The 22,818-nt window shown below is 45.5% G+C and overlaps 1 protein-coding gene across 3 annotated transcripts in view; it reads right to left on the reverse strand.

Moving 5' to 3' along the window:
- Positions 1-590: 590 nt before the first annotated feature.
- Positions 591-22,818, reverse strand: part of LOC123772621 (zinc finger protein 271-like) — a 46,772-nt gene continuing 24,544 nt past the window's right edge. For 2 of the 3 annotated variants that reach the window (XM_069303608.1, XM_069303609.1), the window contains exon 2: positions 591-20,554. In XM_069303608.1, the coding sequence (XP_069159709.1) occupies positions 15,823-18,297 (2,475 nt within the window). In that variant the 5' untranslated portion in view covers positions 18,298-20,554 and the 3' untranslated portion in view covers positions 591-15,822. The remainder of the gene's footprint in view (positions 20,555-22,818) is intronic. The other variant, XR_011222570.1, reaches the window with a different exon arrangement.

Below are 22,818 nucleotides of genomic sequence, written 5' to 3' on the forward strand. Positions count from 1 at the left end.
TTACGGTCGTGCATGTCCTTCTTGAATGTCCTGACTTCCAGGACGAGCGTGTGTCCTGCTTTCCGACCGCCCCTCGCGGTCACCTGTCCCTCGATAGAATTCTTGGTGACTCGGATACTTTTGATATCGTTCGCCTTATGCGTTTTTGTTCTCGTATTGGCATCCTTGGTGATATTTAGGGCCCTCTGATTATTTTGCGTATTTGATGGTGCTACATAGCCTTCCCGGTTTGGTGCCTTCTTTTGATAATTACTTACTTACTTGTATATTGAGTGGGATTGGGTGGTTATAAATAGGAGCTGCCTTGTATGGGCCAATAGGCCCTATTCAGTTATCTTTATTCTTATGTTCTATGGTAGCAGCCAGTCCTCCTGTTGACCTAGGCGCCATGGTAGCAGCCAGTCCCCATTGAGCTAGGCAATAATATAGTGATAGCCAGGGACATAGTTGTTAATCTGTGGAAAACTATTGCTCATTCTATTTTCCTCATTTTCGTTCCTCAATTTAATTTTCAACATTGAAATTAAAATCCATAAATCCATAACTTATGAATTAAACCATAATAGGAAATGAGTCACACAATATCACTATATACTGTATGTGAATCTTTTATTTATAAATACAAATTCATCAAACTAGTGATTATATAGCTATGTAATATTAAGATAATAATAATAATTAATATTATTAATAAAACAGGAAACAAACCTCAGCTAAGTATTTCCTATAGAACTTGATATATGATACAGGAATTATTTCATGACTTTAGTACACACACACACACACACACACACAAGCATTAAGGTTGAGGAGTAAGTATTAATTATTTATATTCTAAATATCATGCCTAGCCTGTATTCAAGGCATCTTTAACTTAATAATAACAAGTCAGCATGAAGTTACATTGCTAGAACAACAGGAAATGCAGATACATTAAGCTGTACATATAACGTCCACCATGTCATGTTGCTCATCGTGGTATGTTTAGTGTGGTGGCATACTAATAAAGAAGAGTTCACAGCTCATGAAAGCTCACCTAGAAGCTCACAGAATGCACTTGCTCCATGGCCAAACAGTTGGGTTAAACACACAAGATATAAAGAAACTAAGTTACAAAGTAATGTTTAGTGCAGATAGATAGCTAACAAATTAACAAATTATTAACAAAATAATTTTTTTCCTTGTATAACATAAAAAGCTTTTCATAGATAGAACATGACTACAATGGCATTGCCCCTTCAGGACATCAGCTGTGAGAGCTTACCTCCCACAACACTACATCAGGACATGAGCTGAGAGAGCTTACCTCCCACAACACTACATCAGGACATCAGCTGAGAGAGCTTACCTCCCACAACACTACATCAGGACATCAGCTGAGAGAGCTTACCTCCCACAACACTACATCAGGACATGAGCTGAGAGAGCTTACCTCCCACAACACTACATCAGGACATCAGCTGAGAGAGCTTACCTCCCACAACACAACAACATTAGGTCTGGATTAGTATCAAGTATTGTAAACAAAACACTGAGATTATAATGCTGAAATAGCCATGGCATATAACAGCACCTTGTTAAATTTTAAATTTTGACTGATATTTCTATGCTTAAAATCCACAAAATTTTTCTTTTTCTCTGAAAAGGGAATCTATAGTAATGTAAGCTAATCTTCTAAAAAAAATTATTTGCCACTTTACTGTATAAGTTTTATTAGTTTGCTAGTGAAAGGCGAGGATTGAAATGAAGCAACAAACTAAATTCATGATCAGCAATTGCTAATTTGGGGTTTATTTTGGCAACAAACATTTGCCAGGTTCGTGAAGTGAATGAGTGTCTTGAGTCAACTATGGATGCTGCAAGTTTTTTCTTAAATTTTGTATTAGGTTACTTCAAGTTCTCTGCTTGACATCACCAGAGTGCAAACCATATACAAACTATAGCAATTTTTAACACGGCAGTTTGCACTGTCTAATTTTCTAATAGCAGGCACTTTGTTCTTAACATTGCGTATGGTATTTTTCAAGCCTAATTATCCAACCGGAACTTAAATTATCAAGGGAATAAAAATATAGCATTGAATATTTCACCTCCGGCCGCATGAGCAGGCCGGAGGTGAAACAACGCACGAGACAGCTTACTACTGGTAACACTTACTACTGATAAAGCACCAAGTATCTTCCGAAGCTAAGTGATGGTTAAGGGAGATGCACCACAACCACATTCTGGCACTCTCCATGAGGCAAGGAGAGTTCAGGGATCAGAAACCAACACCAAAAATGAGGAAAAAACCCAGCGTTGAATGTAATGAAACGCTATTTTCTGGGCGAGTCCCGAAGGCTCCCTGGAGTGGATATGTATAACTTTCTGGGATCAGTCAATGCATGGAGTTCTTGCCTACCGGGGACCAAGAGCAAGAACCTGGCCCCCCTCTAGAGAGGCACGAGGAGCAATGGCCTATAGAGACTCCCCTTTATTATTGGGAGCATGCTATGTCTGCCATCGACCAGGATAGACACCCAGAAAGGTAGGTGCTCCAAAGCAAACCCCTATAATGGTAAAACAATTGCGACCGAAGACCGAACAAGTGGACGGAACTCCCCAAACGAAAACTAGCAACGAGCATGACGTCATCACGTTGCCGCGCCGCTGTCTGTGCAACCCCCTCGGCTCCCCGGGAGGGGGAAGGGGCAGCCCCAGACTTAACCGCCAGCAACCCACCCCACAGTTCTTAGGCTGGGTATCAAAAATGCGAAAAACACTGCTTACCAGAGGGAGGGAGGGAGGGAAATCGGGGAGCCTCCGGGACTCACCCAGAAAATGGCGTTTCATTACATTCAACGCTGGTTTTCTGGGGAAGCCTCATCGGCTCTCCGGAGCTAACTACCCAAAGATAAGGAAAAACAGGGACTTACCCGGGAGGCGATCCGTCCTCACTCCTCGACGCGAGGTCGAGACAACTGGCTGCAACCGCCGATCCAATGCAACGCAGGCCCGCCTAGGCCCAGGAACATTCAACAGGTAGCGAGAGGCCAGGACCCTGTTCGACCTCCAAAAACCCCGGGCCCGAATGTCCACCCACGACATGTTGCCAAAGACGGCAGCCAAGGCAGCAAACTTACGAACGTTGTGGGCCCGGGGAATAGACCGCAGGCTGGCTAGATTTAATAACCCTGCGGACAACCTGAGAGACCCGAGCCTGAGAACAGGGAAGAAGGGAAACCGGGTCCACCCAGAGCGCATCCCCGGCAACCGAAGCCGTTGCACGCAAATAACAGTGGAGAGTCGCAACCGGACACAATACATGATGCACCCCCGGCCTGACCAACCAAGCATCAACAACCAAAGGACCCCTCCGGAAGGCAGCCGTCTCATTCTTCGCCAGAAAAGAGGGAGACGGCTGCAAGCGAACAAAACGACCAACTGGGACCCAAGGAGCAGAATCTCCTGCGCCAGAGGAGAGCATGAAAGTCCTCAACCCGACCCCCAGAGACCAATGCCAAAGGGAAAAGCACCTTAAAAAAAAATCCCGAATGGAAGGGGCCATAACAAACCAAGGAGAAGAGAGAAACGAGAGCAAGCAGTCCAAGGACCAGAACGGCTCAAGCGACGCATGAGCAGGGCGGAAGTGAAACAACGCATGAAACAGCTTGCGAAATGGGGCAGAAGTAACATCAACACTGAAAGCTGAAGTGGCTCTGCCAATGCTGCATGATACGAGGCGACAGTATTAGGCACAAGATGACGGTCCTGAAACAACCAAGAAAGAAAGGACAGAACAACCCTATCAGAGACTGAAGAATACCTATGCAGTGATAGGAAAAACCGGAAGGACCACCAGGAAACTTTATACTGCTGCTGAGACAAAGCACGCAGGTGGGAGACCAACAACGAAGCCACTTGTGCACTATACAAGTGATGATAAACCTGAGTCAAAAACACCAGACGTGAAGACTTGAGGAGAAGACGGAACCAGCCTCATGCCGGGCTGGACCGATCTGCTGAAAGAGGCGGAGCCACGGGAAGACCCTTGGGTTCGGACACCGAGCAAGCAGCGCCTGAAACCAAGGCTGGGCCGACCACCATGGAGCCAGAAGGACAACCTGACCCTGGTAAGTCTCCAAGGGAGCCAGGACCTGGAGCAACAGCTGAACCGGGGGGAAAGAGGAAGAGGTAATGCCACCTCACCCAGTCCTGCCTGAAGGCGTTGACCCCAACAGCCTCGCAGTCGGGGGAAGGGCGCCATGTATACTGGGAAACGTCTTGACCACGCCGACGTGAAGAGATCCACGTTCGGAGTCCCGAACGTCTGGCACAGCCAACTGAAGGAGTCGGCATCGACCATCTATTCCGTGGAATGGGGAAGAAAACAAAACAGGCCGTCCGCCAGGATGTTGGACACTCCCCGGACATGAACCGCCAGGAAAGCCAAACCCCGAGAACTCAGCAGACGAGTCATCCGAAGCGACCAGCCCCAAAGAGCCAAGGACCACATTGAACCCCCACAATTCAGACAATGAACCACCGGGGAGCAGTCCGAAAGGAGCCGGATTGTAAATTCGCGAGCGACTCGAACTCTCTGGAGCGACATCCACACCGTTGTGAACTGGACCGTGCTGTGAGCCCGACGGACCCCACTGCCCCTGGTCGGCCTGGTAAGCATTGGTTACAAAACCCCAGCCAAGAGACGACGTGTCCGTGTACACATCGAGCGAGGGCTCGGGTAGGCGCCAAGGCACTGAACCCCGAAAAACCCGAAGAGGAAGCCGGCGACGCAGCAACTGACCTAAAGCCCCCGGAGGCCGAACCCAATGATCGCGAGAGAGGCGGAAGGGCCGTCCCCGAAGGAACCAGAACAGCCGATGAAGCCACACCCAACCCGGCGGGTAGACCATCATGGCAAAGTTCAGGCTCCCACACAAATTCTTGAGCAACCACCACGTGACCCGGGAACCCCCCAGAAACAGGCAAAGGCGGGACCGCAGGCGAAACAAAGCCGCCGGAGGCAGAGACAATGAAGCAGTGCGAGTGTCCCAAAGCAGACTCCAGCCAAGACTGAACCTGAGAGGGGAACCAGATGGGACTTCCTCCAGTTCACCAAGAACCAGAACCCGGTGAGCTAGGAAAGAACCGAATCCCTGGCGAGCTGACATGCGGACCGGCTGGGAGCCCAAACCAGCCAGTTGTCGAGGAAGGCCAGAACTCGAATACCTAACAGACGCAGGTGGGCTACCACGACCCGAGTAAGGCGTGTAAAAATGCGAGGTGCCAGATTCAACCCGAAGGGAAGACAACGAAAGTGGTAACCTTGACGCCCCACAACAAAACCGAGCCAGTCCCTGAACCCCGGATGAACCGGGATACGCCAATACGCGTCCTTGAGGTCCAGGGACACCATCCAAGCACCCGGCTCCAAAAGAAGACGGACCTGGGACAAAGTGGTCATCCTGAAGGAGGGGCAAGAAATCCACGGGGTCAGATGGGACAAGTCCAGAATGAACTGGAGGTCCGCGCAGTCCCGTTTCGGGACCGGAAACAGGTGGGAAACCCACCTGAGAGGACACCATCATTTCAACCATGCCCTTAGCGAATCCACTCCGAGATGACCCGACAGAGGACAGGGGAAGAGGCCTGCCCCACCAGCCCCGAACACCCTGAGGGAGGAGCCACCCAACGCCACCACAGGCCGCACAAAATGATCCGAAAAGCCCATGAATCGTGGGACCAGGTGCGAGCACACCGGGCGAGCCCCCCCCCCCCCCCCATTGCCCTGTCAATGGGACGAACCGCGAAAGGGCTGACGCGTCTTGCGAGAACCCAAGTGGTGAACAGGGCGATCCCCACGCCGACCAGCAACAGCCTGAATCGAAGGCTGCGCCAGCCCCGAATCTGGCACCAAAGGCCTACCCCAACAAAAAGAACCCCAAGCCCTGGCTCGACCTTTCCGGGAAGGCCCCCCACGCACCGCCTGATGACACGCGAGGCGAGAAGCATAGAACCGCAAAACAGCATCACGCTGGATGGGCGGGAAGAGCTTCAACAAAGCAGACAATGCCCGCACCACAGAGGGCAGCTCACCGGACCCGGCAGTGGCCCCAAGCGCCCCTACATCTAACTCAAGCTAATCCGAGGAGAGCTCAAGGAGGGAAAAGAAACGCAGGGCTGAAGCAAGCAAGCCACGAGTCCGCAAATCCTCCGCAATCAAGGCAGCCGAAAGGGAAGAAACCTGCACGTGAAGCTGCATGACACCAACATCCCGCGAAAAAGCAGGAGCGAACAAACAAGCATTAAGATGCTCGAAGTCGCCCCCCAGGAAAACCTGGAACGTCGTAGAAGTCTCTCGCCACTCAAGCGCACAGGACCGACAGAACGTGTGCCAAGCCTCTAACAAAAAGAGAGGTCAGTCTGCCAACCAGGACGACTCTGGAACTTCATAACGAAACCCATACGAACCAGAAGATCCGTACACGAAGGAACACGGATAAATCACAAAAGCATAATCCAGGTCGCGCAGAAAGTAAGCTACCAAGGCTTTCCGCACCTCCGAAGACGAAACACGGGAAGCCGGAAACCTCCGGAAAGGTGGAACCGAAGAACCCGCGGGATCACGGAACAGAGCCCGGGGAGGGGTGGACACCAAGTCCTATTTGTACGTGGAGGGAGCGAAAGAGAACCCCCTCTCCTTGTAACACCAAGCCCTGCTCAGAGGGTAGGAAAACCCAGGCGGGGTCCAACGGGGCCCAAGGCCCCCAAGCCAACCCCTCCCCAACCCTGGGAACCTCACCCTGAGGACCCGGGGCCAAGCCGTCCTCCTGACCCCCACCTTCAAAGAAAAGGCGGGAGCAGCCGAAAAAGCAGGAACGAAGGGGGGTCCACTGGCCAGACTTAGAAGCTCCGGCAGAAGGACCAGGCTCGAATGCCTCCACCGCAGCCCCAGAAGGGGACACCCCCGAGACCGCCAGAGTCTCCAAACAAACTAAACCCTGCCCCGACTCCGAAACCCTCAGACATTTTGAAGCCAGAAGCAAGGGGGGGAAGGGGGGCGGGGGTAACTGAATGAACGACAGAAGAGGAAGGACTAGGAGGGGCGGATGGAACCAGAGCCGAAGCGACTCCCACCCCCCCCCCCCAGTCCGGGGTCCCTATAACTAAAACGGGGCAGTCTCGGGGCATCCGGGGCAGCAACTAACCTAGCATGTTGCAGCAACCTAAATCTAGCATGCAATACCTCAGCTGCCCACACCCTCATATCAGGCCCAGTAGCCTGGGTGAACTGGCATACGTACAGACAACACATGTCGCACGACTCCAGGTCAAAACAATCACCGACCCAACAAGTAGCATGCCGGAGGCAAAACCGGTGAGTGTCCCCCAGAGACAAGGGGACAGAGCAACATTCAAACTCGCAAGAAGCGAGGGGGAACTCAGGAGTCACATCCATCGGACCACGTAGCCCCCGTGGGGTTTCCCAGGGCTCTTAGCCTTGGATACATGCTAGGGGAAGCCCAGGCAGGGTACTGCGAACTACCAAAAACAAAATCTACCAACAAAACTTCACTAGCTGAACCCCACGGGGACATGTACACTCATGGGGGCCAAGGCTGGGTGGACCACCAAAACAAGGTAGATGGATACAATAACCCCAAGAACAGAGAAGGGGGACATAAGGGCAGACCCCCCCCCTCCCCGCCACAAAAAAAGAAAAACCCGCAAGAGGACAACGTACCCAGGCGGAACAGAGCCGGCCACTGTTATTGGTGAAAATTAGCTGTGCAGCGCAGTTTTGTCACTGCGCCCCTGCCAGTGACAAAAACTACCCCCCTACCCAGAGACAAACAAGGGCAAGAAAAAACCCAGCTGACCCGGTCAGCTGGGGAGCCGGTCGGCCGAGCGGACAGCACACTGGACTTGTGATCCTGTGGTCCCGGGTTCGATCCCAGGCGCCAGCGAGAAACAATGGGCAGAGTTTCTTTCACCCTATGCCCCCTGTTACCTAGCAGTAAAATAGGTACCTGGGTGTTAGTCAGCTGTCACGGGCTGCTTCCTGGGGATGGAGACCTGGTCAAGGACCGGGCCGCGGGGACACTAAAAAGCCCCGAAATCATCTCAAGATAACCTCAAGATGACCCCCAGGGAGTCGGTGGCTGAGCCGACAAAACACTGGCACGTGATCCTGTGGTCCCGAGTTCGATCCCAGGCGCCGGCAAGAAACTATGGGCAGAGTTTCTTTCACCCTGATGCCCCTGTTACCTAGCAGTAAATAGGTACCTGGGAGTTAGTCAGCTGTCACGGGCTGCTTCCTGGGGGTGGAGACCTGGTCGAAGACTGGGCCGCGGGGACACTAAAAAGCCCCGAAATCATCTCAAGATAACCTCAAGATGACCCCCAGGGAGTCGGTGGCTGAGCCGACAAAACACTGGCACGTGATCCTGTGGTCCCGAGTTCGATCCCAGGCGCCGGCAAGAAACTATGGGCAGAGTTTCTTTCACCCTGATGCCCCTGTTACCTAGCAGTAAATAGGTACCTGGGAGTTAGTCAGCTGTCACGGGCTGCTTCCTGGGGGTGGAGACCTGGTCGAGACCGGGCCGCGGGAACACTAAGCCCCAAAATCATCTCAAGATAACCCTAAGGGCAGCCAAATACCGAGCAGTAAACAGCACAGCGGAGGTAGATCCCGAGGTGACTTGCGGAAGGTGGCCCCAAGCCCCAAGGGCAGTACTTACAGGGCACCTAGGGAAGGAAACCCTAGGCGCATGCAGCCCGAGTACCGTAGAGTATCACTCCTGACCCACTCACCACTGGAAGGGACAGCCCACACCACAAGGCACAGAACTGTAACAAAACACTGGAGCCAGAGGCACGACCGCACCAGACTCCCATCAGCAAAGAACTGTAGGGTGGGTTGCCGGCAGTTAGGTCTGGGGCTGCCCCTTCCCCCTTCTGGGGAGGGGGGAGGGGGGTTGCGCAGACAGCGGAGCTGCAACATGATGACATCATGCTCGTTGCTAGTTTTCGTTTGGGGAGTTCTGGCCATTTGTTCAGTCTTCGGTCGCAATAGTTTTACCAGAATAGGGGTTTGTTTTGGGGGCACCTACCTTTCTGGGTGCCTATCCCAGATGATGGCAGACATAGAATGCTCCCAATAATAAAGGGGGGGTCTCTATAGGCCATTGCTTCTTGCGCCTCTCTAGAGGGGGCCAGGTTCTGGCTCGTGGTCCCAGGTAGGCAAGAACTCCATGCATTGACTGATGCCAGAAAGTTATACATATCCATTCAGCCTGGATAGCTCCCCCAGACAGCACAAGAACAACAAAACTAGCAACTGCTTGAACAAAATGTGGTACCCAAAAGTAATAAAGTAAACAATTTGTGCGGCACTGTTTATACTCAATTTGACATCTAACACCAGCACGCAGCAACCCAGGTCACCTGGGATCTCGCAGCCTCGCTGGTAAACCTGCCATCCTACAGGGAAGAAGGGAATAGAGGGAGGATACACAGCTACCGAGGACCAACAAGAAAAGAGCATTTCATTGCATTTGTAACAACTACATCAGAATGCTGTCACAGCTACATGAGCACTATGAGGAAGTACAGTACTGCTACATACTGGCTGTACTTGGCAATAGCCACTATCCATGATCAGACACTTGCTGCCATTGGCACCCCCTCACCTAACGGATGAGGATGTTGTCATGATGCCATCATAATACAACAGCCACCACGGTAATATATATATTTACCATATTGTGAGTGTACTGTTCCTTCTGTCAGGGTATCTCAAAGAGTTCAGACAACTTTGGTGTATAGTTGAATTATCTACAATGCACATTCAATACTTGATATTTGGGAGTACCTTCCTGAGGTAATCACAATGGCACCTCAATAGAAGAGGTCTACATTTCTGAAACAAAACTAATTAGTAAAAAAAATTAAAAAGTAGCTTCATGTGCAAATACCTAAGTACAGCAAAGTTGTGGGGACATGCAATAAATAGTGCTAAGTCAACAATCTGTTGGAGCACCAAAATCCTTAAGTCCGGATATTTGGACACATTGTCAAAGAAAACCATCTGAGCAACAAATTTCCAGATGTCACAAGCAATAGTACTTCAGCACAGCTGGCTGGCTGAAGCAAACATTACAGATAACCTTCCAGCACTGGACCTTGGAATATGGGATGGAAGACACAGGGCGCTGCAAGACACAGGGCTGCAAGACACAGGGCTGCAAGACACAGGGAGGCAAGACACAGGGATGCAAGACACAGGGAGGCAAGACACAGGGCTGCAAGACACAGGGCTGCAAGACACAGGGCTGCAAGACACAGGGAGGCAAGACACAGGGAGGCAAGACACAGGGATGCAAGACACAGGGAGGCAAGACACAGGGCTGCAAGACACAGGGAGGCAAGACACGGAGGCAAGACACAGGGAGGCAAGACACAGGGATGCAAGACACAGGGAGGCAAGACACAGGGCTGCAAGACACAGGGCTGCAAGACACAGGGCTGCAAGACATAGGGAGGCAAGACACAGGGAGGCAAGACACAGGGAGGCAAGACACAGGGTTCACAAACAAGATCTCAACCTGAAGAACACTCAAATAATGCCACATTGAGGCAGTAGGACAGAGCATGTGATCCACCATTGGCTAAACCAAGCATCAGTGATTATCAGACCTCCCTGAAAGCACAAGTCTCAGTCTTGGCCAAAATCTGCAAAAGAGTTAAGCGTGTAAGAAAACATGCTTCCACCAAAGAACATGAATCCCTTCAAACCTAACTGCTACTTAGTTACACTTGCCCACCACCAGACAACAGTCCAATGCAACTTGAGGGCCCTCCCCATCACCAGCTGTCCCCAGCAGACATGCGCAGCCCGTAACCAACCCCCAAGATCCATTGCAAGGAGGAAAGGAATTATCAAAAGAAGGTACCAAATCTATGTAACACCATCAGTTACAGGATATTGAAAAGGAGCTAAATATCACTGAGGATAATATGAGAACAGAAGCACATAAGGTGAGCGATATTGAAGGTATCTGATTCACTAAGGATTCTATTGAGAGACATGACCTTGAGAGACATTAGGAAAGCAAGACATATGAACGTCCTGAAAATCGGGACATTCTACAAGGAGGTGCACATCTGTAAGAGGGACAATGATTTTTAACAACAAGGAGAGGGCAGCATGGCATTAAGTGCCAATGAGTTAAGCGTGTATGACCAATACATGCCAAAGCTATTTCCCACCGCCAGTTATGGTGGTACAGTGGTACCTCGGTTTAAGAGTTTAATCTGTTCCTGGAGACAGCTCGTATTTTGAAAACTCGTAATCCGAAGCTAATTTCCCCATAAGAAATAATGGGAAATGAATTAATCCGTTCCTGACTGCCCCAAAAACCTCACTTCAAACTAAATTTTATACCTAATTCATCTAAATAAACCTACAAAACTATGTTCAAGTTATTACTTACCCTTGCTGATGAATGCTGTAGGCGTATGGAAGATGGTGAGGAAGGGGGGAGGAGGAGAGGTGTGGTGGATATGGATGACACTGACACTATGGATACGCTTCTTTTTCTAAATTTTTCAAACCATCCCCTGCTTGCCTTAAAGTCTATCGTATCTGCACTCGTTCCAGGGGTTTTCTTTACAAGGTCTTCGTGCAATACCCTGGCTTTCTCACAAATGATGGCCTCTGAAACACTATCACCCGCTAACTCCTTGTTGTGTATCCAAATTAATAACAACTTTTCCACTTCTTCAAGTATTTGTGGTCTTTGTTTCGTGATCGTTCTTACGCCTTTTGCCACTTTAGCACTCATAATGTCGTTTTACTTGCTAAGTATAATGCATATCATTGACTTGGCTTTGTTGTACTGCCTACAAAGTTCAACAACACGTGTACCATTTTCATGCTTCCGAATGATCTCTTGTTTTTCCTCTATTGTCATCCTCACATGTGCTTTCTTGCCTTGATCCTTACCACTGGCTTTCTTGGGACCCATGGTGAGATATATAATAACAACATTTATGGTCAAATGACCAAAAATCCAACAAAACACTGAAAATCCGGGTGAAGAATTGACGTGGGATAGTCACTGGGCGCCAGGCACTGGTAAACTGAGGGGTGAGGAGCGACGATCGCCGTACCATCACGTGCTAGTTTGGCCTGTACGCGTATCAACAAACTCGGATTCCGAGGTAACCCTCGCCTTCCAAGGCACATTTTCCGATGAAATCCTGCTCGTATTCTGAAAATTTCGTATAGAGACACTCGTATTCCGAGGTACCACTGTAGTTGGAAGGCCAAGGGGATATGCTACCTTTAAGAGTGCACACTTTCTTACCTGTAACAACAGATCAACGAGCCTGCAGCAGTCTCAGATTGAGGAATGAATGACTGGGTAGAGATCTGAATAAGGAATGCTTTTTTTGGGGGAAATAGGACAAGTGCAGATAGCCTTCTTAGTTACAGGGTCCTCAAGGTCATTTAAGGTAATACCAATGTGACTGGGAACCCAGCAAAATTCAACTGTCTTAAATCTGCTAGAGATAAGGAATAGCCAATATTAGATTTTGACCATCACAGGATGTATGGGAGTTAAATGACTCCAGAGCCACGAGAGCACTGTGAGTCAACCATAATGGCAAAGGAATGTTGACGTCGGAAAAACAGTTGACGATGAGCACTCAAAATTGTACACAGTTGAACCAGGAAGATGCTAACCTCTGGGAGTAGGCGGCATATATTGGTTTGGTCAAGAAATATTACAGAGTAGCCAACACGGTCAGCAGACTTGTATCTATCTGTGAACAGGACAATGGAGAGTGAGTGCAAAGAAAAGTGTTCAAGGAAAAGGTGTTCATAATAATAGGACGGGTAGAAGACGTTACCATGTGGGTCAAAGTTCTGCAAAACTTTGCAAGTGGGACTCTCCATAGGGACAAGGATGATATGACAAGTGAAGAGATATTGCAAACATGAACTGAGAGGGACACTTACAAGTGAGACATAGAAAAAAAAACAGAGTTGAATGTAATGAAACGCCATTTTCTGGGTGAGACCCCGGAGGCTCCCCGGAGCTGTCCAGGCTGATATGCAACTATTAGCTTACTGGCATCAGTCAAAGTGCATGGAGTTCCTGCCTACCGGGGACCACGAGCCAGAACCTGCCCCCCCCCCCCCCCCCCCCAAGAGGGGTACGAGGAGCAATGGCTTATAGAAACCCCTGTTTGGTTGAAAGCATTCTTTCATATATTTCACATTCTTTCTATTGACATAGCTCGAGTGCATGGGGGGAGTTGTGTAAAATCCGGGTTTGAGCCTCGGAGAGGCTGCAGGATCCAGTAAGTTCAGTAGAACTTCAGTTTCAACTCCTTTTGACAATGTCGTAGCTCAGTCGATTAAGGCAGCGTCTGGGATGCTCTTGGACACAGGTTCGAATCCTTGTTACAGCCCTTGTGGATTTGTTCATTTGATGCATCACGCAATTGTGATTTCTGTGTGTAACGTCATGCTCGTTTTTCTTCTTGGGGAGTTCTATCCACTTGTTTCAGCTTTGGTACCAATTCTTAACTAGAATGAGGGGGGAGGGGGTGTTTTGGGGTGCCTATCTTTCTGGGTGCCTGACCTGGTGGTCGATGGCAGACAGAGTACTTCTTAAATTATATATAAAGTGTGTCTATAGGCCATTGCTCCTCGCGCCTCTCTGAGGGAGCGATGTTCTTGTTCATGGTACCTGGTAGGCCTAGAACTCCATGTACACTGAATAATGCCCAAAGCTAATACTGCCAATCAGCCCAGATAGCTCCAGGGAGCCGAAGAGGCTCCCCCAGAAATATACATACTGTAAATTGAATCAGGTTGCAAATGTTGTCCAAGCAGCTGTTTCTTGTTTTGCTCTGCCTTTCTGGTGGTGTTTTCCCTGTATAATTATTATGGTGGTCTAGTACCCCAAACTCCCCTTGCTTCCATTGAAGGGGGCCAGATTTTGGTACTGGTGTCTGGTAGGTACTCGTGGTTCGATAGAGCCTGGAGTGGTACTTGGGTTTGGAGGATTCTGGAGCTTGGGGAGATATAAATAGAAGCTCTCTCAAAGGATGGACATTGGAGGGATATGGAATTAAAAAAAAATTCAAATGTACATAACAAAATATGTAGAGTATTCTACCACTCTGTTTGCAAAAGATAATTTTGTTATATTTCTTTGGCACCTTTGCTTAGTCAGCTTAAATCTATGACTTCTTGTTCTTGAAGTACTAGATCTCATGAATTCTTCCCTATCATTTTTGTCGATTCCCATTACAATTTTGTACATAGTGATCATATCGCCACTTTTTCTTCTATCATCTAGTTTTGGCATATTTAATACCTCTTAATTTAATGTTTAAACATATTTAATGTTTGCTGGTGATGGTATATTTAATACCATCACCAACAAACATGTTCATATAATTCTGTATTCCTTTTGGTAAATTATTTATGAAGACAATGAACATTACTGGTACAAGAACTCAACCCTGTGGGACTCCACTCATGACATTTCTCCAATCTTGCCTCTGATTACTGTGCTCATTTTTCTGTCTGAAAATTTTTCATCAATATTAGAAGCCTGAGAACCTGTCAAGTGTGACAGTCTAGCCTGACTGTCGGTCAAACAATCTGTCTCAGATTCTTTTTCTAGCCTGACAGTGTGTTTAGCTTGACAGCCTGTCTAGCCTGACAATCTGTCTAGACCCTGTTTGTCTAGCCTGACAATCTGTCTAGACCCAGTTTGTTTAGCATGACACTGTCTAGACCCAGTTTATCTAGCTTGACAATTGTCTAGCCTAATGGCCTGATGGACAATCTAACCTGACCCCTGCGTGTCTAACCTGACTGCATGTCCAGAATTCCAACCTGTCTAACCTGAAAGTATGTCAAGTGTGACAGCACGTCTAGCCTGGCAGTATGTCTACCCCTGTCTAACCTAACAGTTTGTCTAGGCTGACACTTGTCTAGCCTGATGGCCTGTTTAGCCTGTATAGACTGACAGTTTGTCTAGCTTGACATTCTGTCTAGCCTAATGAGGTACCTCAGATGGTGAAATACTTGTACCACTCCCGCACTCCACTTTATCACACATTTTTATTCAACCCGTTCCCCTCACCTCACCAGTTTATCCCACATTATTACTCAGACAAACCCGAAACAAATAACAGACACATCCGGATAAGAGGTGTCTGGAAAGCACGTGGTTGTCTGTGAGTGTATTATATATGCCGAACAACCACAATGAAAAGGTGAGAAATGCTAAAGCGCTTTCAGCCTGGCAGAGCCGTCTTTAGTAACAGGATTGTCATCCCTGTTACTCAAGATGGCTCTGTTGGGTTGAACGTGCTTTAGCATTCTCCAATTTTTCATTGTGGTTGTTCTGCATTAATGTGATCAGTGTCATAAATCATTTCATGCATATATATATATATATATATATATATATATATATATATATATATATATATATATATATATATATACACACCTCTTTTCCTTTACTCAGTGCATTAAATTATTACATTCTCAGATTACAAAGTACTGTAAAGTTACTGCCAAGATGATAGAGATGTGCTGCTTCTTAACTTACTGCATGTAGGCAGATATTTTGTCCATGTGAATAGCATGATTTTAAGGGCATAATATAACATGACTAACACCAAGATGAAAAACCATGGCATAAAATACTTTTAAAGGACCTCAATTGAGTAATAATGACTGATTGTGCAGAGACAATTTTTGTTTTATATTTATGTAGTTTCTCCTGAGTGAAATCTCCTGTGTCACCAAAGCAGGTGGGTGCGGTGTGGGTGGATTGAGGTATAGGTGGGCAAATAGGCATTGCTGTGGGCGGGCAGGTGAGGGTTATTTTGTGTGTGTAGATGGTGGTTGATTTGGGAAGTGGACAGGTGGCCGTTGCTTTGGGTGGTGGGCGGGTGCTGGTTGCTTAGGCTAGTGGATGGGTGGGTGTTGCTTTGGGTGGTGGATAGGTGGCTGGTTTGAGTGGTGGGTGGGTGGGTACTGTTCTGGGTGGTGGGTGGGTGAGGGTTATTTTGGGTGAGCATGTGGTTGCTGGTATGAACAGGCAGGTGTGTAGTAGTGTTTGGATTGTTGTGGGTTGGTGGGTGTTGAATATTGTGGGTGGAGAGGTGGGGAGATGTGGGTGGATGCTGTGCAAGAGTCGATGTTGTGTGACAGGATGTCATGAGTAAGTGGGTGGAATGAGATGTGTGTAGTTGGATGGGTGGTGTTTGTGGGTGCGTGCTATTTGAGTCAGCTGAGTGTGGGTATGTAGGGGAGTGTGGGTATGTAGGGGAGTGTGGGTATGTAGGGGAGTGTGGGTATGTAGGGGAGTGTGGGTATGTAGGAGACTGTGGGTAAGCAGGGGAGTGAGGGTATGTAGGAGATTGAGGATATGTAGGGGAGTGTGGGTATACTGGTGAGTGTGGGTATGTAGGAGACTGTGTGTATCTGGGAGAGTGTGGGTATGTAGGAGATTGTGTGTATGTAGGAGAGTGAGGGTATGTAGGAGAGTGTGGGTATGTAGGAGAGTGTGGGTGTGGGGGTGTGGGTACAGGATTAGGTGTTGATTTCTCTCCTATGTGAGATCTCTTGTGTGTAACCAAGGCATGTTTTTGTGAAAAGTATTTTAAACAATCTGAACATTGATAGGGCATCTCACCTGAGTGAGTTCTCTTGTGTGACACCAAAGCATGTTTATGAGAAAAGTATTTTGAACATTCTGAACACTGATATGGTGTCTCTCCAGTGTGGGTTCTCTTGTGCGACACCAAACCATGCTTTTGTGAAAAGTACTTTAAACACTCTGAACACTGATATGGTTTCTCTCCTGTGTGAGTTCTCTTGTGTCTCACCAAAGCATGGTTTTGTGAAAAGTATTTTAAACATACTGAACATTGGTATGGTGTCTCTCCCGTATGAGTTCGCATGTGAGACACTAAAGCTGATTTATACGAGAAGTCTTTTAAACACTCTGGACACCGATAGGGTTTTTCTCCAGTGTGAGTTCTCTTGTGTGCCACCAAGCCATGTTTCTGCGAAAAATATTTTAAGCAGTCTGAACACTGATATGGTTTCTCTCCTGTATGCGTTCTCTTGTGTTTTATTAAATCACATTTTTGAGAAAATTCTTTTAAGCATTCTAAACACTGATGTGGTTTCTCTCCTGTGTGAGTTCTCATGTGAGATACTAGAGCAGATTTTTCTATGAAGTGTTTAAAACATTCTGTGCACTGAAATGGTTTCTCTCCTGTGTGAATTCTTTTGTGTGTCATTAATACATGCTTTTGAGAAAAATATTTTAAACACTCTGAACACTGATATGGTGTTTCTCCTGTGTGAATTCTCATATGTGATACTAAAGCAGACTTATAAGCAAATTCTTTTGAGCACTCTGAACACTGATATGGTTTTTCCCCAGTGTGAGTTCTTTTGTGAGTTGCCAAACCATGTTTTTGGGAAAAGTATTTTAAACACTCTAAACACTGATAAGGTTTCTCTCCTGTGTGAGTTCTCTTGTGTTTAATCAAATCACATTTTTGTGCAAAGTTTTTTAAACACTCTGAACACTGATATGGTTTGATTCCTGTGTGAGATCTCATGTGTGATGCAAGATTAGATTTATCAGAGAAATGTTTTGAACACTCTGAACATTCATAAGGTTTTTCTCCTGTGTGAATTCTCTTGTGAGTCACCAATCTATGTTTTTGTGAAAAGTATTTTAAACATACTGAACACTGAAATGGTGTCTTTCCAGTGTGAGTCTTCATGTGTGATACTAGGGCAACTTTATCCAAGAATTCTTTTGAACACACTGAACATTGATACGGTTTTTCTCCAGTGTGAATTCGCTTGTGTGCAACTAAACCATGTTTTTGTGAAAAGCATTTCAAACAATCTGAACACTGATAAGGCTTTTCTCCTGTGTGAGTTCTCTTGTGTTTTACCAAATCGCATTTTTGTGAAAATTCTTTTAAACATTCTGAACACTGATATGGTTTATCTCCTGTGTGTGTTTTCATGTGTGATACTAGATCAGGTTTATCTGAGAACTCTTTTAAACACACTGAACAATTGTATGAATTTGCTTCTTTGTGAGAACCCATGTGTTTAATCAAACCAGATTTTTTTGATAAGTATTTTAAACACAATGAACATTGATACGGTTTTTCTCCTGTAAGCGTTCTCATACGCCACCAAGCTAAATTTTTTTTTAGCCTTTTCAATACTCCAAGCATAGATATGGTTTCTCGTACCAGAGTTAACAAAATAATTTTTAGGTCTTTTAAACACTAAACACTTTTCTCTCAAATTTAACACTGATCTGACTTTCAGGTACAAACTTTGGTTTGCCTTCCTTCAGTTAACACATAATTTTTGCCAGGAAGTTGTTACTCTGTTTATTTTTGTACAAATAATTTTTACCCTATATAATCTTAAGAATTTGCTCAAAATGCTTACTTTCATTAAACTTAATTATTACAAGCCCTTAAAACTGTGTCTGATATGAATAGCCTTGTGTATTCTAAGTTCTTCCTCTTGCATAAAGTTCCACAAGACAATAGAAAACACGTTCATGAGACGAGACTCTCGGAACTAATTTCTTCACATTGAACTTTCGTGTATTTCTACATGAAGAAAATTATTTTTAATGACAAATCTTCGAGACATTAAACATTGATATGAATTTACGTTACTGTACACTAGCATTTAATATTAAAAATTCAGGAAACAAAAAACAAATCTGAGATTGTTATTTCCAAAACAATGTTTACTTTCTGCTTGATGTCTTTACAACAGACTGTTTACTTTCTGCTTTATGTCTTTACAATAGTCAGTTTACTTTCTGCAACAGTCTGTTTACTTTCTGCTTGATGTCTTTACAACAGACTGTTTACTTTCTGCTTGATGTCTTTACAACAGTCTGTTTACTTTCTACAACAGTCTGTTTACTTTCTGGTTGATGTCTTTACAACAACTAAGAATACTGAACAATGATGCATTTCTTCTTATTTTTAAATGCTCTTAATTGTTCTGGAATAAAAGTATTTGTTAAATTTTATCATGTGCACTGGAGCTTGTACTTCTGTTAAATTATAAACATGTTCATGACAATAAATATATACAATATTTTGTCTGACAGTTACTACATGCACGTTCAAATTATATTTGACAATATCAAGTTGAACTTCAGATAAGAGATGTAAGAATTATAAATTTCCCAAGATTTTTTTTTTAAGTAATTACTTAAATGCACTTTTTAATGTTAACTTGAGCAGTCAAAACAATTCATGTAATTAACAAAGTTATCAAAGATATATCATTAAGGTACTGATGTGTTTTTTTATTAATTATATGGTATGCAACTATGTAGATGAGAGCATTCAATCAAATCTCAAAATTAAAAAATGTCAGATGTACACAGTAAAATAATATTTAAATATAAAATATTTGATTAGGAAAATATTACCAGTAAGTACAATTAATGTACCATGGAGCAGTAAGATGACGTAGAAATCAGAGGCGGGGGAAATATGATGGAGCAAAATGGCCTACTAAGAATTCTTTTACAACACCATATACAGTATTAGATTATGAGAAACCATATGTATGATACAGCACACATTCACTTGTTTACCATGTTAATGCTTCAGTACAATGGCCACAAAATTAATGCATTCCAAAAAACCTTAACCAATAATTAACATCTAGAGTACTTAATATCTCTGAATAGTTCATACTACCTTTGAATTTTAGTTCACAAATTAAGTTCACTTGCTGTTGATACATGAAATTATTCAGATGGCATACACAATACTTTAATGAGCAAACCTGAATATACTGGCTGCTGATGAGGTATGTGTTGTAGCCGGATGTTGAAGACTAAATATCTCTGACACTGCTTTATGACAATGCTCACACTCTAAATACCATATTTCCACCACTTACGTGACATCTATGGCACTTGTGTTGACAGGGCATTACTGAATTATGGTAGTTCCTCTGGCGTACAGACGAGCTGCAAGATCTATGGCACCGGTGTACTGCAGTACTGTAGTATGGTAGTTCCTCTAGTGTACAGACGAGCTGCAAGATCTATGGCACCGGTGTACTGCAGTACTGTAGTATGGTAGTTCCTCTGGTGTACAGACGAGCTGCAAGATCTATGGTACCGGTGTACTGCAGTACTGAATTATGGTAGTTCCTCTGGTGTACAGACGAGCTGCAAGATCTATGGTACCGGTGTACTGCAGTACTGAATTATGGTAGTTCCTCTGGTGTACAGACGAGCTGCAAGATCTATGGTACCGGTGTACTGCAGTACTGAATTATGGTAGTTCCTCTGGTGTACAGACGAGCTGCAAGACCTATGGCACCGGTGTACTGCAGTACTGTAGTATGGTAGTTCCTCTGGTGTACAGACGAGCTGCAAGATCTATGGCACCGGTGTACTGCAGTAATGTACTATGGTAGTTCCATTGGTGTACAGATAAGCTACAAAAGGAAAGAGAGATTAACAACACTTATGCTTCAGACATACAGTTTTTACATTTTAAGGACACAAGGAATGAGTTCTGTAATACATTTAAGTAATATTAAGGGCACTAGGAATGTCATCTTCAATACATGCAAGTCATTTTAGGGGTAATATGTGCATATGTTATTATCCCTGGCCTTCCTGAGTTACGAACAACCAACTTTCAAACACCTGAACTTAGAAACCACCTGTCAATATAAATTTCTGGCAGGGTTCCTATGGAGATGCCCTGTTGCTAACAACCTGGAGATCCCCACCCAATTTGGTTGCATGAGGCTTTTGCAAGTTATTGTAAGCCTCTCAGGAACCACAGACCAGAGGTACAAGTAGCTGAAGATATGAGATCATCCAGAGTGAGAAAATGTCACCAGAAAGGTAGAGTTAGGCAATACAGACAACAGCAAGTTAAACTACACAAAAAATTATCTGACCAGTCATGAAATGGTTCACAAGTTAGTAACGCTGTGCACCACCAGCATTAATGCTCATGTTCTTCAAGTTATTCAGACACAGTGGTACCTCAGCTTACAAATTTAATCTGTTCCCAGAGACGATTCATAACCTGAAAATTTGTAAACTGAAGCGAATTTTTACATAAAAAATAATGTAAATTGAATTAATCCATTCCACACCTGCTTGATACCTGCTTGATGGGGTTCTGGGAGTTCTTCTACTCCTCAAGCCCAGTCCGAGGCCAGGCACGACTTGTGAGAGTTTGGTCCACCAGGCTGTTGCTTGGAGTGGCCCACAGGCCCACATACCCACCACAGCCCGGCTAATCCGGAACTTCTTTTAGAAAACAGTCTAGTTTTCTCTTGAAGATGTCCACGGTTGTTCTGGCAATATTTCTTATAGTAGCTGGGAGGATGTTGAACAACAGCGGACCTCTGATGTTTATACAGTGTTCTCTGATTGTGCCTATGGCACCTCTGCTCTTCACTGGTTCTATCCTGCATTTTCTTCCATATCATTCACTCCAGTACGTTGTTATTTTACTGTGTAGATTTGGGACCTGGCCCTCCAGTATTTTCCATGTGTATATTATTTGGTATCTCTCTCGTCTCCTTTCTAGTGAGTACATTTGGAGAGCTTTGAGACGATCCCAATAATTTAGGTGCTTTATCGTGTCTATGCGTGCAGTATACATGTTCTCTGTATTCTCTCTATTTCAGCAATCTCTCCTGCTCTGAAGGGGGAAGTGAGTACTGAGCAGTACTCAAGATGGGACAACACAAGTGACTTGAAGAGTACAACCATTGTGAAGGAATCCCTGGATTTGAAAGTTCTCGTAATCCATCCTATCATTTTTCTGGCTGAAGGCAATATTTGCTTGGTTATGCTCCCTAAACGTTAGATCATCGAACATCATTACAGTGGTACCTCGAAAAAGGAGTGTCCCTGTATACGAGTTTTTTGGAATACGAGCAGGATTTCCTCGGAAAATGTGTCTCGGAAGGTGAGGGTTACCTCGGAAGGCGAGTTTGTTGATACGCATACAGGCCGACCTAGCGCGTGGTGGTACGGCGATCGTCGCCTCTCACCCCTCAGTTTACCAGTGCCTCGCACCCAGTGACTATCCTACGTCAATTCTGCACCCGGATTTTCAGTGTTTTCTTGGATTTTTGGTCATTAGATCATAAAAGTTGTTATTATATATCTTGCCATGGGTCCCAAGAAAGCAGTGGTAAGGTTTAACCTAAGAAAATAGTGCGGCTTTCGGGTGATCCAGTGGCAACACTGAAAAGTGTATATACTCTTTTCACTGTCCTGACATTAATTTTTGATTTACGTATTTCATTTTTGTACCAATATGTTCGCAATAGAATGTTCTATAAGAACATAAGTATAAAATGTCACACAAGCATGCGTTAGACTGGCACCAAATAAAAAAACTACGTTGATTACACTTTGCGTGTCAACAATACAATGGTCTTACCTCGATGGTGCAATGCTATGTCGTTCTCCCAAATAGGCTATGCGGCTATTAGAGAAAACGGAAACTTTATGGCGGACATTTTCAAACTATCCCAAAGTCGATCGCATAACAAATAGAGTTTATAGAAATATTTTTTCTCGTGACTCGTGAGCGAGTCCGCTGTGCGACCTCAACACAAAAAGTGGTAATGCTCTTGAGCGCCGTGATAGCACTAAAGTGTTAAGAAAATGTGTGAAGTATGGGAAGAATTGCAAAGTTTTGTTGAAAAAACTCGCCCAGATAAAG

This window comes from Procambarus clarkii, chromosome 50 (genome assembly GCF_040958095.1).
Source record: "Procambarus clarkii isolate CNS0578487 chromosome 50, FALCON_Pclarkii_2.0, whole genome shotgun sequence".
Taxonomy (NCBI): Eukaryota; Metazoa; Arthropoda; class Malacostraca; order Decapoda; family Cambaridae; genus Procambarus; species Procambarus clarkii.